Source organism: Mus caroli, chromosome 13, assembly GCF_900094665.2.
Source record: "Mus caroli chromosome 13, CAROLI_EIJ_v1.1, whole genome shotgun sequence".
Classification (NCBI taxonomy): domain Eukaryota; kingdom Metazoa; phylum Chordata; class Mammalia; order Rodentia; family Muridae; genus Mus; species Mus caroli.
Window position 1 is genome coordinate 25,473,080 of NC_034582.1, and position 18,336 is coordinate 25,491,415.

The 18,336-nt window shown below is 43.6% G+C and overlaps 1 protein-coding gene across 3 annotated transcripts in view; it reads right to left on the minus strand.

Moving 5' to 3' along the window:
* Window positions 1–2,292: 2,292 nt before the first annotated feature.
* E2f3 (E2F transcription factor 3) overlaps window positions 2,293–18,336 on the minus strand; it is a 77,402-nt gene continuing 61,358 nt past the window's right edge. For 2 of the 3 annotated variants that reach the window (XM_021180367.2, XM_029468431.1), the window contains exons 2-7: window positions 15,478–15,589; window positions 14,130–14,349; window positions 12,410–12,568; window positions 9,005–9,119; window positions 6,865–7,000; window positions 2,293–5,877 (exon numbers count right to left, since the gene is read on the minus strand). In XM_021180367.2, coding sequence (XP_021036026.1) covers window positions 5,615–5,877; window positions 6,865–7,000; window positions 9,005–9,119; window positions 12,410–12,568; window positions 14,130–14,349; window positions 15,478–15,589 — 1,005 coding nt within the window. In that variant the 3' untranslated portion in view covers window positions 2,293–5,614. The remainder of the gene's footprint in view (window positions 5,878–6,864; window positions 7,001–9,004; window positions 9,120–12,409; window positions 12,569–14,129; window positions 14,350–15,477; window positions 15,590–18,336) is intronic. The other variant, XM_021180368.2, reaches the window with a different exon arrangement.

Sequence of the window (18,336 nt, forward strand, 5' to 3'; positions counted from 1 at the left end):
ATATATATATATATATATATATATATATATATATATATATATATATTTACTTATTTTCATTCATTTATGTATTTATTATTTATGATATGAGGTCAGAGGGCAACTTGCAGGAGTTAGTTTTTTCTTTCAACCTTGTGGGTCATAGGAATACAACTCACATTATCAGACTTGGCACTAAATGCCTTTACCTGTCTAGCCTTTAAAAGCCCTGATATGCCAATTCTAAATGTTACTAAGGCTAATGCCTAGATTTTCCTTACCACAGACACAATTCCTATAGAATAACCAAGCATGGTTCTGAAATATTTACAGATCCTCATCTTCAGTCCATGTTTCTACATAACTCAACCCTATGTGATTGGACTCAGATCCATCTGTCTAAACTTCTAAGCTGTTTTTGTGGACACTTTTTTTTTTTTTTTTTTGCCAGCTGTGTCAGTAGACTGCTGAAAGAAAAAAATTTATCTTTGTTTTGTTATGCTTCAGTCACTGGCTTGACTATAGATTTGACCTGCTGACCAAATACACAGGTTTCCTTGGATAGGACAGCAGCCATGTTGGATGACAGAAAAGCCAGGTCCTAAGCTCTGGGTGAACACGACTCTACACAGAACAAAATGAAATGTAAAAAATGTACACAAATGAGAACATGTGACAGTCACACCCAAGTTGAGGAACAGTAATATACAGGCAACAAGAACAAAAAAGCAAAAGCAAAACAAAAAATTCTGAACTGATATGCCCCTTGGGGATTTCTTTTTAAAAGATTTATTTTATTTATAAGTACACTTTAGCTGTCTTCAGACACACCAGAAGAGGTCAACAGATCCCATTACAGGGTTGTGAGCCACCATGCAGTTGTTGGGAATTGAACTTAGGACATCTGGAAGAGCAGTGAGCTATCTCTCCAGCCTACCCCTGGGTATTTTTATTTTTTATTTATTTATTTTTTAACAGTTTAAATGTGCAAAATCAGAACTTTCATCCATTGGGTGGTGGTGGTACACACCTTTAATTCCAGCACTTGGGAAGGAGAGCAGGCAGATCTGAGTTAGAAGCCAACCTGCTCTACAGAGTTCCAGGATGACTAGGGCTATACAATATCCTTGTTCCCCCCCCCCTCCAAAAAAGAAACAAACAAAAAACCCTTTCATTTAAGTCTTTACAAGGGGTTTAGGACATGCAGGCACTAGTCTAGGGACTGAGGTCATGTATATAGAGTGAACCAGAGAGAAAACATTATAGAACTTATGTTCTAAGGCAGAAGGAGGCAGCATGAGCTAACACAAGAGATGATTTGAGAATACTCAGAACATTCATCAGAGCACTCAAAGATAGTGTCTAGAATTCTAATAGTTTACAGTTGGAAACAACCCAAATATGCATCAGTTTATGGATAAATACATTGAGGCATATCCATAATGAATAATGGACTATTATTCTTTCAGGCATAAAAAGAAATGAAATATTGGCCATGCTACTAAATGGACGAGCCTTGAAATTGGACTAAAAAGCCAAACATAAGAGACTATATATTTCTTATTCTATAATAGGAAATATTCAGAAAGGCAACTTCAGCAGCAGAATGGACCAGCAGTTGCCACCCGAGTTAAGTAGGAAGTGGCTGCTTAGTTCATACAGGTTTCCTTCTGGGGTGATTAGCTACTTAGGAACCAGATAGACATTGCTGTGTACTGTGAACAAACTAAAGTCACCAATGATAAGCTTTGTTGTATATTTTACTACATAAAAAATAGTTCCTGGCACAACAACTGTGCCCCAACCCCCCCACCCCCTGCCCATCCCATTTCTGAAAATAAGTAATCGCCTGGGTAACAAGTAATATCTTAATCACTAGAATGGTATATAGCCATTACAAACATGAATCTGGCCTGTAAGTGCTAACATAGAAAAATATTCAAGACATATATAACGAGGGACTAAATACACTGTAGGCTCGGGCCACGTAGTAAGACCCTATCTATAAAAGGAAACATGCTACGAATGTAGCTCATTTGGTACAGTGCTTGCCTAGCATGCACAAGGGCCTGAGTTCAATCCCCAGCCACACACAAAACAAACCAGGTGTGGTGGCACCCCATGGGCCTATGATCTCAGCACTCAGGAGGTAGATGCAGAAGGATCTGGAATTCAAGGTCATGTTCAGCTACATAGCAAGTTTGAGGCCAACCTAGAGTACAGAATATCCTGCCTAAAAATATACATACAAACATATCCATCCCATCCCATGAGAACTTAAGATAACACTAAGAAAATCCATCCACAAGTCTGAACTCTTAAAAAAAAATCATTTTATTGACCCTTTACCATACAAAATTTATTCAAATTACATCCATTTGAAGTGGTAAGATCACAGCTGGAACAGGTCACCCTGTAACAAATCTATTTACAAAATCCATCATAAAAGCTTTTGTTTGTTTGTTTGTCTATTTTTACATTATATTACATTATTTATTTATTTATTTATTTATTTCAAACTAGCATACAACACAAAGCTAAACTGGTTAGTAGTTTGCCTACTCCCAGTGTTGGGAGAAACACTTCCTTTTTTACAAAAGCATGTACCCCGTAGGAAAGACATTCCCACACCCTGCCAACTGTCACCCATCCTCCTTCGCAAGGCATCTTCCTCAGATCCCTTCACACACACACAACCTGTCATGCACACACTTGGATTCTTACTTCGTTTTTCCTGAAAGCTAAAGCTTTAAATACTGCGATTCTATTTACAGACAGAGCTACATGTACGACAGGGAAAAAAAAAGGCAAACGAGAGTCACAGGCGAAAACAACAGAAACAAAACACAAAAACCCAAGGCGACGGTCTTAAAAAATTACAAACCAGCTAGAAAATATTCTGGCAGTGTTTACAAATGAATTGCTATCTCTGTACAAACCTGGTAAATAATGGCAATGTGAGCGGACTGTATCGACTTAAATAAAACGGCTATGTACACAAACACACGCCTAACACTGTTTGACAGCTCATGTGTTGCCCTTTATACAGTTTTAGTTCTGAGGCTCACGCCGTCTTCATTCGCACATGTGTAACTTTCAGCCATTCCGCATGTGAGCTTTTAGTAGCAGCAACTCAATGGTACCAGGGAACCTGCATCTCAGGACTTAAAGTAACAAAATACTGTAGTACTCATCTACTTTGTGTGCCAGATACTACGAGCAAAGAATATGCCTAAATGCAAACAGAATAGAGCATGGATGTCTCACACTGCGTACGCCAGTTAAGCCCCTTAACTGGAGAAAGTCTTATTATGCATTGAAAGAACTCTTGAAGACTTATTAGTATTCCTTTCGTTTCTTAAAACAATAAATACGGCATTACAATACGAATAGTTTCAACAAGAAAAGTCAACCAAACACACAACAACCTAGAGCCAGGTGAGTTCAGTCATTAGACTTTGGGGACAGAAACCCAGCTCGATGCAGCTGGCAAAGAGAATTACACAAAGCCAGAAGCAGAGGCAGCTAACCAGATGAGATAAATATAGGGCATTGGGGGAAAGCTTGGCATAAACGGTTTCCCATACAGGAAAAAACCCCACAGTGCATTTCCAGTAGGCACTTAACACGAAGCTCCCCCTCCCGCCTCCACCCCAGTGCTTCAGCTAGGACCACACGGGATTATTCGGTACCAAGTCCAGAGTGTGTGAGGGGAGGAGGCCGGGGCTGGAGGCTGAAGAGAGAGGAAGATAGTCTGCACCTTTGTTTTTTCTTCCCAAACATACACCACGCATACCCACACACAGAGTTTAAAGTGCCGGTGTGTTCTGTCTCCACCCTCCCCCCACCACCACCACTTTGCATATTGTGGAAATCTATCTAGAGTAAACTGGCCAGGGTTCTTGTGGTTTCAGTAAAAGGTTTTCCCAAGGGATATTTTCAACTCGATCAAATGTGTATGAGTTGAGTGCCTACTACGTGCCTCCCGGGAAGGCCAGGCACATAGTGTTTCAAACTGCTCAGCTGGAGGTTAGTTTTCGTGACTAACTCATTTCCGCAGCCCTTAGCATCCAAGGAATGGATTTGAGGTACTATGCCATATTCAACACCAGGACAAGATGGCCCTTGCCACCTGCCAGTGGGAACGCTATTCTTGGAAGTAACTGGAAGGGTCCTTGCTGACACAAAGCCTCCAGTTTGGGACACCATTCCTGAGGAGTAACAAGGGAGTCGCCCTGGCATTCTATCAGTGCATTTCCCGTCTCCTGACCTCCCTTAGTTCAAACTCACCCACTCACAGTGGATACGGAGAATGGGTTCTGGCTAGAACTAGTCCACTCCCCAGACACAGTGGGAGCTCCTCGCTCCTACTTAGGGAAGTGTCCCTGATAGAATGCCACTCACACCATGGGATGTCTTTCTCCCTAGGGCCTCTCCACCTGACCGCATCCTGAGAAGTGGTCTCCCTGAGTGTGGCATTAGAGCCCTTTCCCCGGTCGCAGGGGCCCGGGAAGCCCGAGGATGGAGGGGATCCATGCCTGCTGCTCCACGGGACAGCTGTATCTGGCCCGAGGTCCTCACTGTGGAACACTCGAGTCAGCGAGCCCCGGAGCTGTTCTCGCTCCAAGCTCCCCTCCTGGGAAAGGAGGCAAGACAGAGGATGCTTCTCGCAGAGGCTGGTTGGTGGACCTTAGGTCACACGGGGTTAGATGCTTTTTATCAGTAGAGGTGCTCTCCCTCTGCTAAAGGAATAAGAATTTGCAAAACTCGCTTTAAGGTAAACAATTCAATTGAAATAGTGATGGGCGCCACAGGAATGCTTCAATGGCAGCTAGAAAAATAAAAACTTCTAAAACAACCCACAAGGAACTCCTAAGTCACAAGTAATCAACCGGGAAAACTCACAAATACGCAGGATGGGGGCAGTGGAAGTGGGGTATGGAGACAGGGAAATCCACAACAGCTTCGAGCAGCAGAACTCTACCAGTCTCTGTATCTGCAACGAGTACTTGCAAACAAGTTCTTCATCCAAAAAGGCTGTGGAGGCTCTTGCCGCCTCCTAGTGGGACACTAGCGGCCCATAGCTTACACTGAATTATGAGAGTAATTTAAATATTCCTAAGAGCTGGAGAAATCCGTGTCATTCCTTTGCATGACTTCAAGCTTGCATTTGTGGCAGAATTCCATTCCGTGGTAGCAGACTCACAAAGACATGCATTCTGCAAGAGAAGGCACGGCTTGAACTGCTGTTAAGGGAGGGTGCTGTTTCCAACGGGCCAGGCGGCCGGACCCAGTCAACAGCCCATCCGTTAGGCACAGCAAGCCAGTCCGCAAGGAAAGGAGAGGAAGGAGGGGAGGGAAGGACAGGTGAGAGACACCTGATTGCACATCTTCTCACTTGCTGACTCATCAGGAAGATTTGGGAGCCTGGGACCAGGCAGGGCTTTCCCAAGGGAGCCTGCAACTGTGCGCTTAGAAAAAAAAAATTAATTCATCAAAATGTCAGCTTTGTTCTGAAGTTTACTTCATGATACTCTTGGAGGAAGAAGGTAGGAAGGGACAACACTGCGATACACGTTTCTGATTCCGTGATAAAAAAATATTGGTTTATAAGGACAGTTTGTACAAAGCCCAATCAACTACACATGAAGTCCTCCACCAGAGGCAGCTTTTCCAAATCATAGGCATCGAAGAGGTCACTGATGCCCTCTTCCTCCCCCAGGCTCAGCAGGTAGTCCTCTTGGAGCAGGGGAGGCAGTAAGTTCACAAAAGGTCCTTCAAGGTTGGACGGGATTTGGTCCTCAGTCTGCTGTAAAAGGTTGGCTGGGGAGGCCAGAGGAGAGAGGTTTGCCGTAGAAACCGAGCAGTCACTATGTCCTGAGTTGTTAGAAGCCAAGTCTGTAAGGGGGTGGGGAGGAGAGCCAAAGTTAGGAGAAAACAAACAAACAAACACCCTACTTATTTTCTGGAAGAATATATATTCTGCTGCCCTTCAGCTCACTGGGGCTGGAGGACACAGATCACCATTAGGCTAACAGGCACAAAGAATGACATCACTTTGTTTTGTTCTAGTCTAGTCATGGTTGAACCTTTTTTTAAAAGGTTTTCTGTATCTTTAAATCCAAGCTGAAGTTCCTAAGAGCTTTTCTTCAGCTGGAGGAAAGGAGAAGTGGGCTACATCCCTGCTGCTTTCTGATCGCATAGATCCTCTCCTTACTGCTCTGGAGAGGAAGATGAGGTCAAGACTCATCAAGATCAAGGCTTGTCTTCTCAATTCCATCCCTAATGACTTCAGGAGCACCATCCAAGATGTCTGCTGAAGCATGGCTGATACCCAAGACTCTCTACAGCCATCGTCCAGTACGCCAAGGAAACAAGTTTTCTGCTTTCAAGAGCCTGCAGCATCTTCATCGGGGATGAGGGACCATTTGGACCAAGATCATTATTTTAGTCTAAAATTGATCAGAATGCCTCAGAAAACTCTTCCAACAACATGAAACTTATCTCCCCGTCCCCTCCATACAATATAAAGGCTTTCCGTCCCCTCCATACAATATAAAGGCTTTAACAGGTGCAGGTCATGGTCAACTGGTGCATACCCAGGACCCAGCTACAAGTTCAGAATGGACTTGGAGTCACCTTCCTGACTCCTACAGGGCAAGCCTTTAACATGGTGAATGATGGAGCAGCTAGTGTCACCCATAAATTCCAGGCCCACTTGCAGGCACTGCCCAGCACTTTGGTTACTCTGGAAAGTTTCATGGGTTACACGAGACTCCTAGCAATAATGGCCTGGGTAAGACACAGCCATGAGGTCCTGAAGGAAAACCCTTCTCCATGCCTTCCTTTTTAAACACTGTGTCTCAGAGTGAAATCTTTGTTTACCTTTGGAAGTGGGCTTAGGGATATTCCCATTGTGGTCTTGGTTATTTGTTTTCATGGGTCTGTGTGTTTCCGTCTCTTCTGGACACAAGTAAACCTCAATGGGCCCTTGGGTACTTGCCAAATGGATTTGTAGGCTCTAGAACCAAGAAAGAGATCGAGTTCACTTAGAAATGAAAACCAAAGTACATCTCACCTGAAATTGAAGTGGAAGGGCGATATTTATTGTTCATTTTACTCCCCTACTCTTCGTCTGTCAGTACTGACCTTCTCCCAGAGCAGGGGCCAGCAAACAACTATAGCCTGAAGGCCAAATCCAAGCCACCATCCAGCTTTGTAAATAAAGTTTTACTGGGACAGAGAGTCTGTGGCCATTCTCATGCTGCCTATTTTCATATTGCCTCTGGCTGTTTTCATATTACATAGTAACATGTAGTAGAGTTTATAACTTGAATAATCTAAACAGAAATTATGTTGCTTGCAAAACCAAAGACAACTACAACCTGGAGCTTTAAGAAGTTTGTTGCCTCTTGCTAGAGAAATAATTTGAGGGGTGGGTGTCCACGTCTTCTTTAGCTGTATTATTTTCCTACAAATTATTTAAAGGTCTGTTAAATGCTCCAAACAACTTTTTTCTATTAACTTCTCATAGTAGGATTTTCTAATACCCAATTTATAAACTCTAATAACCAACTTATACATAGTATTTTAAAGCGCCAGGAGCTTTAGTGAGTAAGAGAATAAATAAAGCATATTGGTTTTCCTGGAACTCACTTTGTAGACAAGGTTGGATTTGAACTCAAGAGATTCACCCGTCCCTCCCTCCCAAGTGCTAGGATCAAAGGCGTGTGTCACCACTGCCCAGCACATTTTTAAAAAATATTTTTTCATTTTTAAATAACTGGATTATAAGTGGATTTAAAAAAAGGATTATTCATTTAGTTTCATGTGTACTTGTGCTTTGCCTGAACGCATCGTTATGCATCAGCAAGTATGCGTTTTGGTGGTTCCTCTGAGAGTGGAATTATAGATGGCTGTGAGCTGCTGTGTGGGTGCTGGGAATCACCCAGGTCCTCTGGAGGGGCAGCCAATGCTCTTAACCACTAAGCCATCTCTCCAGTCCAAGACTTAATTACACCCATGTGCACGCCTGAGTACCTGACAAGCTGTTACCGATGCTGCCACGTGGCTGCTGGGAATTGAACCAGGGTCCTCTCGAAGAGCAACAAGTGTTCTTAACCACTAAGCCACCTCTCCAGTGCATTATTTAAAGGCATGTTTCTACATCTGTGTGAATATAGATTCCTGTGTGTGGCTGTTGGCCAGAGGCCCAGTGGGCACTGCATCTTCTGGAGCTGGAGTTATAGGTCCTTATGTGCTGCTCTACATGAATGCTGGGGATGGAACTCGGGTCTTCTGGAATAGGGGTCAGTGCTATAACCACTGTGCCATCTCTTCAGCTTGCTCAGCAAACGAATATTTAGAGGCCCTCTTCATCTAGGTCATAACGTTGTAACTGTATAAGATATGAAGTTTGCCTTGTAAATGTAATATTTTCAATATTTTAGGTATTATCTTTTAATATTCTAGGTATTTTCTTTTCACTATAGTTCCTTTATCTTATAATTACAGCCTAGGCTGATTTCATCAAAGTACACCTGAAAGCAATTACAAGGACGCCCATCCTACTTTCTTACAATATTCTCAGCTATTGATTACCCCAAGGTCCCATTTAATTTTCTCAAAGTAAACATGCTACAAATGATTTTTAAGAATTCCTAAAACTGTGCTAGGTCAGAGAGCTACTTCTAAAATCCATAGTGGGGACACCCGTACACAAGGCAATCAAAATAAAATTTCTCAAGTGGTTCAAACTGATCACAGCCACCAGATAACAAATTGTGAAAAAGGAAAGTTGAAGAGAAAACAGGGCACCAAAGCCTGCTGTGACCCGAACACCCCTCTAAATTGAAACCGGATGTTTTGGGCATTTAATAAACAGGGAAAATTTGAACCCCTTTAAACTTTAGGTTATGGAAAATAAATGAAGAGGAATTAGCAAATTCTTGGGAGGGGTCAATGATGCTGCGTTCAGGCGTTCTGGAGCGTTCTCTATGGATGGCCGGCGACACTGTCTCCTTACCTCTATTGAGTCAGGCACTTCAAGTCTCGTTTCTGGAGGGGCTTTCACAACTATAACAGTTTGGTCTTTAAGGCCACTAATTTTTCGAATATCTTGATATGTAACATAAGCTAACGTAAGAAGCGTTAAGGAAATCTATCAAGTTGCCACAGACGTAGCTATCATGAGCACGACATAACAGACATAGACAGTTACCCATGGTTTCACGACTTAGGATAGGTATGCCTTCCCTTTTGGATCACCAAGTAAATGGATTCTTCATGGCCCTTGTCCTTTCTGGTTGATGCTTAAGACTAAAAGAAACCTATACTTTATCTTGCCAATCTTGAGTACTGGTAGTCCGTGAACTCCAGTGAAGTGCCCTGTCAATCAAACTGATTGACACATGGTCCTAATTTGCAGTGGGGTGGGGGAGGTAAGATCTGCTAATCAAAATCTGAGACGGCAGCTACTTCTGCTTGCTATTACCAAGTGCCAGCAGCCACCAAATGAATGAATAAGGAGCAAATACATCAGGGGAAGAATGGAGCCTACTGCTCGCTCGGGCAGACAGCCTGTTTACTCGGGTGCACCTGGGCCGGTGTGATTGCATAGCGCCTAGAGATCAGAGCATCGATATTTCCGTTAGAAAAATTACCCTTGTTATTATTATCACTAGAACATTTCAGGGTTCCCAAGGAGGTGAGCAGCTCCCAGGTGCTCCGCAACTGAATGAATTTAAGATACAATAACTTAGCTAAAAAGAATAAATTAACATTTCACGACTCTCAGTAGTTACTTTCAAGTACCGAACAATTCCTGTCGGTGTCCTGGAAGCTAAGCCTAAAAGGATGTCACGAAAGAGCATGCTACTTAACTGGCTGACAAACGCACTCACAAAAACTCAGCTAGAGACAGACATTCAGCAGTAGAGACAACAGGCTCAAGGCGTTCTCTTGTTAATTGACATGGAGGAACACAGGTGACATAACATGTGTTTCTAATCAACTTTTTAAAAATTACTTGTCTTTGTGTGTGCGAGCGAGCACACGCATGCATTCATCAAAGCAAGTGTGGCAGTCACCTGACAGCTTCTCTCCTTCCACCATGGGTTCCGTAGATCAAACTCAGGTCACCAGCCAAGCTTGTGCAGCAAGAAGCACTTTTACCCACTGAGAGCCATCTTACCAGCCCTTTAGTAAGCTTAAAACAAAACAAAACTTTTTTTTTCAAGTGTATGAGTATTTTGACTGCATTTAGGTATATGCACCATGTGTGTGCCTGATGACTGTGGAGGTCAGAACTCTTATACTTATTTATTTCTGGTTTGTTTTTTGAAACATGGGGTCTCTCTATGTAGCTTTGGTTGGCCTGGGACTTGCTATGTTGACCAGTCTGGCCTCAAATGCAGGGATCGGCCTGCCACCTTCTGACTTTGAAAATATGAACAAATGGATAAACCCACACACTTCGGTGTTTGCCTGTACTGGACTCTCTTCTTCAAATCTCAGCATTTTCTTCTCAAATCCCAGGATTCTGAGCTTTCAGCCACCACTTAGCCCACCAGAGAGGCCAAATGGGAGCAGTTCCAGAACTCTGGATGGTTCTGCTTTCTGCTTGTTTGTTTTTAGAGAATACTCTATAAGCTGACAACCAGGTTTCTGAGCTTGAGCCCACTGTCAAAAAGCTATGTGACACGAGCTTATTAGAATAGAACTCACCTACAATTATTCAACAAGCTGCAGGGAGCAGAATCAACACAGCTGTGAACAAGCTGCATCAGACTAGGAGCTGAATGGAGGATCGAGATAAATTTCATAAATACATTTTCTAAGTTACAAACTTAAAAGTGCTTCCTCTGACATCTGTTTCTTGGTTAGTGGTTTCAAGAAAACTGTTTTTGTTTTATAACAAAGGTACCAGAAAAAGTTGAGAGCACCCTAAGCCCCATGTTCAGGACAACTGTCAATCACACAGCCTTTCCAAAACAGAGCTCCAATCCATATCTATCTATCTATCTATCTATCTAATCTATCTATCTATCTATCTATCTATCTATCTATCTATCTATCTATCTATCTATGTATCTATGTAATCTATCTACTATCTATCTACTATCTATCTATCTATCTATCTATCTATCTATCTATCTATCTATCTATCTATGTAATCTATCTATCCATCCAGTGTGTGAATGAGCGCCACAGTGTGTGCACAGTGCACGCCGCAGTCTGAGTTCTGAGGTCAGGAAGTCTTGCAGCAGTCACTTCTCTCCTACTATCACCTGGATTCAGGAACCAGACTCAGGTAAGGCTTGGAGGCAAGCACCTTTACCTACTGAGCCACCGATGAATCATTTATTCAGAGACAGATCTCATGGTGTAGCCCGGCTGGCCTGGAACTTGCTATGGAGATCAGGTTGGCCTCAAATTTACAAAGGTCTGTCTGTCTCATAACATTTTAATTTTTTTGAGATAAGGTGGACAGGTCATAGTCACTATGAAGTTGTAGCTAGTCTGGAACTCATTATGTAGAAGGGCTGGTCTGGAACTCTACCTGCCTCCCAAATACTGGCATTAAAGGCACATACCTCCACACCTTGCTTTTTCTTTCTTTAAAGACAAGATTTCTACTCTGGCCTCAAACTTGCTAGGCAGACACACACAACCTCAACTCTTGACTTTTACTCTTTGCTTGACAAGTGCTCATGCACCCTGGATGAACCTTAAGCTTTATAGTGCCCAGGCTGTCTTTGAACCCCTGATAATTCTGTCGTTACCTTTCAAATATTGCTGTCACAAATGTGCAACACCACACCTGACTTTGAAAAGTATCATTTCTCCTTTTTTTTTTTCTTTTCTTGAGATAGGGCCCTGCGGTTGTAGCCAGGTTGGCTGTGCACTCAGGACTCAGTTTCCCTGTTGACAGGATTACGGGCAGTCCCAGTCCACCCAGACACAGTTTACCTCTCTATCTTCAACTGCAGCCCACCAGACGAAAGAAAGAAAGAAGCTAAAGGTCGAGAACTCCAACAATGTCAGCTAACCCACATCAAAACTCTGGGAAGCCAAGGTCAAACCTGCTGGATGCTGTCATCAATACTGATCCAGACACCTTACGACATCTTTTAATAGTGTGTTCTTATGATGTGAGTGTATTCATATTTTCCAACCATACATACCATACTTTGAAAAACAGTTCTCACCAGGCTATCAACACTGATAATGATACCACATAGTCTAAAAGTACTTTATCACACACACACACACTCACACACGCACACACACACACACACACACACACACACACACACTGATAGTGTGCACGATGCCAGAGTAACATCTATCTACAGCATGAACAAGTTAGTCTGTCAGCTCTGCAAACAGTACAGAAGGCTCTAACCACGAGCAGCAGCACAAAGGATATCTTTGATTCTCTGAATCCTCGGTTAACAGTTTGAGGTCCAGGGTACAGCTTTGGATCAGCTCATCTAATTTCTTCTCTTCCTGACTGAGCTCAGTCACTTCTTTGGACAGGCCTTGACACTGGGCCAGCATGCCCCCATCCTCAGACAGACTGCAGCCCCTAGAACCCAAACACAGATTACGGCGCTTTACAGGAGCTAAAGAGTAGGAGGGTGAGCTAGGGAGTGGGGGAAATCAGTCAATAACCCCCCTCACCCACATCATGTTGTTTGTTAGTCGAGTGTCAAGAGTAGAGCTTTATAAATATAAATACAGTCTTCATAAATACAGTCATGTACTTTTCACATATCACAGAAGTCGAGCGAAAAGTTATTTTCAGGATCTGTCTTTTTTTTTTTTTAAAGGTCTAATTGTTCAGAGTCTCAAATTCTGAGGCGGGGAAAAAAAAAGCAGCCACCTGGTCTCTTCCACCCCCATCACCTAATGCATGCACTCCCCGGGGCAAACGGACAGGTGTGCTAGGCATCTGTAAGAAAGAGCAGTAGTTAACAGGTTTCTCTAAGGCACAGGTCAAAGTGAGTCCTCCAGCTGTCCACAACTCCAAACACACACAGCTACCAGTTTAATTATAGATAGAAATGCACTCTTTAATAACACTGGGGACTGAGCGCCGTCAGGGCTGTCTTTAGTGCATGCTGGGCAAGTGTTTTCTGCCACTAGGTTACATCCTCAGCCCTTGAACTGCATTTAGACATTTTTTCTCCCACTTATTCTGAGTGTGGACTTACCCTGCCATGTTGGGAGTGCAGACGCCAAAGGACAACTGGCCCTCTCCTTCCATCTTAATGTATACTTCAGGGATTGAATCTGGGTTGTCAGGATTTTGAGGCCACCCTTCCACTGCCTGAGCCACCTTGCCAGCCCGTAAATTATATTGTTTTCAAAACATCTCCTAACCAGTTTTTGGCTCTTTTAACACGATTTAATAGTTCAGTGCTGTACTTATAAAATACCTGGCTCTGTCCATGATTCACAAATGACATTATCATGCAGAATGAGACACATTAGTCCACACATCTCTGCAGAAAAAACCCAGACATTGAAGTCTTGCCTTCATTGACAGAGAAACTGTGTTAATTTAGGGATGAATGAATCTACTACATGACTGAGTTTGTTCATATTCATCCACAGATGACCAAGATACAGTATCAGAGACATACGTGTGCATCTGCAGATCACACACATGCACAGATGTTAAGTGTGATGATTAAAAGCTTCCTTCTCAATTTATAACTGCAGAGGGGCTACTGAGTTCCATGATCTTCTTGATTTATGCTAATCAAATACAGACCCTGTGCTAAAAGACTTTTTATTATTATTATTTTTTTGATATACAGTTGCATGTATCCTGGGCTGGCCTCAATCTCCCTATGTACTGGAAGATGACTTTGAACTTCTGATCGGGGCTGTTCAATACCACACTTGGTATATGTGGGGCTGGGGACTGACCCCTGGGCTTCATGCCTTCTAGGTAAACACTCTACTTACTAAACTCAATCCTTTCTACATACAACTTTGAGGGGGAGAGAAAACTGGGAGAAAGAGGGGAGGGGAGAAGAATGGGTCTGAATGTGGAAGGTAACATTTGGATAAACTGAGGCAGTCATAAAGGCCCCGAGGAGCTGGCTGGTGCCCGGGGAAGAGAGCGGGCTCCTACTCACATCCACTGGACGTTGTTCTTGGACTTCTTCTTAATGAGGTGGATGCCTTCCAGCACGTTGGTGATGTCGTAAATCCTCCTCTTCTGCACCTTGAGCACCTCTGCTGCCTTGTTCAGATCCAGGACCCCATCAGGAGACTGGCTCAGGAGCTGAATGAACTTCTTGGTGAGCAGACCGAGGGACGTATCATACCGCGTTTTTTCTGAGGGAGATTTTGGAGCTTAAAGAAAAACAAAAAACCGAACGGGTGGGGGATAGGGGGAAAGGTAAAGAAATGAAGGGTTTCTTCGCAGCTAAGCAAGCCCTCTTTCCCACGGCAGCCAGATTAGTATCTAAAGCAAAGCTGGTTGTTGTTTGGGGGTAAGTTACCGAGAGCTATGAGGTGGTTTTTATCAGAAAAGGAAGAGATGATAAAGATTTCCTATGTTGGCAATAGCATTTTCTTGGACTCGTTGTCAGTAGTTTCTCTGTCGTCTTAGCCTATTCTCTGGGTCTAGGTGTTCAAAAGTATCTGTTGAATGGATGAAAAAGTGCTGAGGCCTCTGGGAATCTCACTTAAGCATAAACTCACAGAGCCAGGTCATCTTTGTTCAAAACAGGGTCTCAAACAGACTCAACCTCACCAGCCCTTCGGGGGGCTGCAGAGTTATCCCTTGTCAATCCATCTTTCAGAAAAAGTCTTATTCTGATGAAGAATAGCCCCGAAAGTTCAAGTCCCCCACCTCCTTTAAAGGCAATGTCAGTATTTAGTATTGTGCGATTCTTCTGCGGGAGCTCACGCTGAGCCTCTGATTTAGCCCTTACACAGAGACTACAGATGCAAGGAATTAGCTGGGACTTAGCACAACTACTTTCTCTTTTGGTTCCTTCCTGAGATAATGTTATCATGTATCCCAGGCTGGCCTTGAGCTCACCACCTAGCTGAGGCTGACCTTTCCCCATCCAATGTGATGCTGGGGACTGAGCCCAGGCCTCCTCATGCTAGGCAAGCTCTGCCCAGATTCTAGGCTACAGTGTGATGAGCTGGAGAGTGAGGTAGACAGAGGCATCACGCTGCCACACATGCCTCCACCCTTGCACTCAAGTGACGTCCACTAAGGGAAGGGAGAATTAAATTTGACTAGTTCAAAATGTAAACGCATGCAGGTACTGGAGCGACTATTGCCTTTTGCTAGGCGCCAGAAGAAACTGCATTTTTTTTTTTTTAATTTTTGGATAGGCACAGAAAGAAGTAAAGAAGAAAACATGCCAAAAATTATTCACACCTTGGCACCCTTCCAGCCACAAGCTTTGCGAGTTGGGAGTCCCACACCAAGGAGAACAGGGAAACAGATGAAAGCATCCTTACTTTTTGGACTATCGGGACTCCGTAGTGCAGCTCTTCCTTTGCCCTTGGGGGTCTTTAGACCATCTGAGAGGTACTGATGGCCACTCTCGCCCAGTTCCAGCCTTCGCTTTGCCTGTAGTCAGAAAGAGAGACAGCTGTCAGTAGTTCTGTCTGTGCTTCCCTTCTCCTGCTCTATCCCACTCCATGGCTTGTCATGTCCCACAGTAGGGGTCTTACTCAGAAGGCCAACCCATCGCACTAACTCCCCGACCCTGCAGCAATTCTGTCCCTACAATTGGATGGTTGAACAAAGTGACTCTTCGGCTCTGGCTTCATCATTTATCCACTGTTTCAATGTATGTGCTAGGCACAGGGCTGGTTGCTAAGAACATCTCATGCACTATGGAACGTAAGTTCACGTTCGTGGGGACTCCCCTATCTGACCTGGTTGGATACTTACTCCTCCTTGTGTTCCCTAGATACTGTATTTGCTTATATCCTAACACTTAATGGTTACTTCTCTGCCTCTCATTTCCTTTAAGACAGACAGTTCCCATTTATCTTTGCATCCTGGAGCTTGGCAGAGAGCCGGGATCTGTAGGTATTCCATCACTCTTTCTATATACATTCATCAGATGAGTGATTCAGAGGAACACAACGAGTGACAGGCTACCCACGGCACTTCATCAGAAAAAATAAACATTGCAAATACACCATCACGAGCTACAACCAACAGCACTAATATTTGGAAAGTGAGAAACCTTCATGTAAGTTTTAAACTTATTTTTACACTCCACTGAAAACCCCTTTAACAGATTCTACATACTGGGAACTGCAGTTAGGAACCAAGGTAAGCAGAAAGGATTGGAGCCTCTTCCTTCCCCGATGTATCCAAGCCAGAAGACTAAGTGCTTGGCAAGTATTTAACGTCTGAGCATTATGGGTGTTTAGTGCAAGGTGTCGCCACAACTAGACACCTAGCAGGACAATGGGTACCAAACTCCCTTTAGGAAGCTTCTTCTAGTGAGATTTGCAACTTCAGATTAACCGCCTATGAAATGGGATACAGGTAACTTACCAGAAGATGGTGGCTATCTGGCTTGCTAATGAAAAGGTTTTGGCTAACCCAGTTCATAGCAGTAGCCGTTGGCCATCAGTTTTCCCCAACCTACACATTATACTCTACAAGTCTCAAATAAACATTGGGCTTAAAACAAAACAAAACAAACAAAACAACAGCCTATGAATTTTGTGTGTGCAGAAGCCACATGGTAATTTCAGGTGTTGCTCCTTGGGTACCATCTATCTTGATTTTTAAGATAAAGACTCTTATTGGTCCCAAATTTGTACAGTAGGCTAGTCTAGCTGGGCCAGTGAGTTGAGTTCCATGAATCCATTCGTCTCCAGCTCCTGAGTGTTGAGATTCTACTACACTCAGGATATCGTAGATAACGACAAGCTTTTTACCAACCAACCCATCTCCACCGGACCAACAGCTCATTAAATTTTGGTATTATGTTAAAATGATACTTTGGCTTTATAAAAGATTGAGTATTACATGCAGTGTGCATGTGTTTTAAACATTAGTTTTCTATTCGACCGGGTTAAGCAAAGGGTTCATCAAATGGCCCAGGAAAGACAATTCAGCAATTTGCATTCTCCAAGTCATTTCCTGCTCCCTGCTCTCTTGCCCAATCCAAGTATGTTGTGTAGTTTTGAGATATCTGGGCACTGTTCCCTCTCTCTGGAGAACTAGCCTTTTCCCGTGAGAGCTTGAGTGTATGTGAACACACCTAGGTATAGCTTAATGGCTGTGCTGTCTCCCGGCCCACTCCCACAGTGACCAGGTTGCACGGTATAAGGCCAAAGCTGGGGAAGAAAGGGGTGACTCAACTCTAAGGATTTCCCTGGGACTACAGGCAAAAGTTATAGGCTTGAAAACAGGACTGGAGAGAAAAGAGTCTGACTTGGTTCAGGCATCAGGAACATTGGTCTCTCCACACCTTTTTGTTGCTTTAGCCAATACAAATATCTTTAGGAAAAAGGTTTGGGGTTGAAACACTGGAAGTCTGCTGCAAGCAGGAGTAAAGTCAAGATAGGCCAGGGTCCAACCGGGAGCTGTCAGGTCCTGGTAGAAACTAGAATGGTAAGGTTTGTGTGTGACTTTTTGTGGCAATTGGAAAGCTGTTACAGATGGAAAACCTTACTTTGAGGCTAGACCACTTGATAATAAGTCATCATGTTTTGGCCCCATTATGTCCGTGAAGTGCAACCCAAAGAGTTCAGGCAACTGTCTCCTCTACCCAAGGCAAAACAGTCCAGGATCCAGGAAGAGCTCGGAGGCCTCAAATCTTTGCTCTCCTTAAGGTCTATCCTCTGGCCAGCAGCTGTGGTCCATGTGACTTTACCTTATCACCCTAGGCCATTTTAATCTGTGTTGCAGGGAAGGCCTAAGGAAGGACAAAGTCCCCAGAGGTCTATTGCTAAGAGACTGAGCTCAGACTTCAAGGACCAGAGCTAGTCTCCATGTGTGACTCTGGTTACTAAGCATCAATTCTAAATACCAGACAGTACAACAAATGCTAGATGAGAGAGCACAGGCCTGCGAGGTCTCACTCTCTTAAGGGTATTAAACATGAGGCTTAGAGGCTCTCATCACAAACAAACAAGCTCTGGAAGAAAGGCAGCCCAAGATGTCCTTTCTAGAGTTTCCAACTGGGGAGGCCATTAGCAGCTCCATCAATCATCCCATCCCTAGCAAGTCAGTCCACATCTGTCATGCCTGGGGAAGACACAAGGGGCTATGGAAAGTGATCACTATATGGCATCGCACTTTCTTAAGTCAGTATTTCTGCTGGTTTATTGTATCCCCTTTCTTCC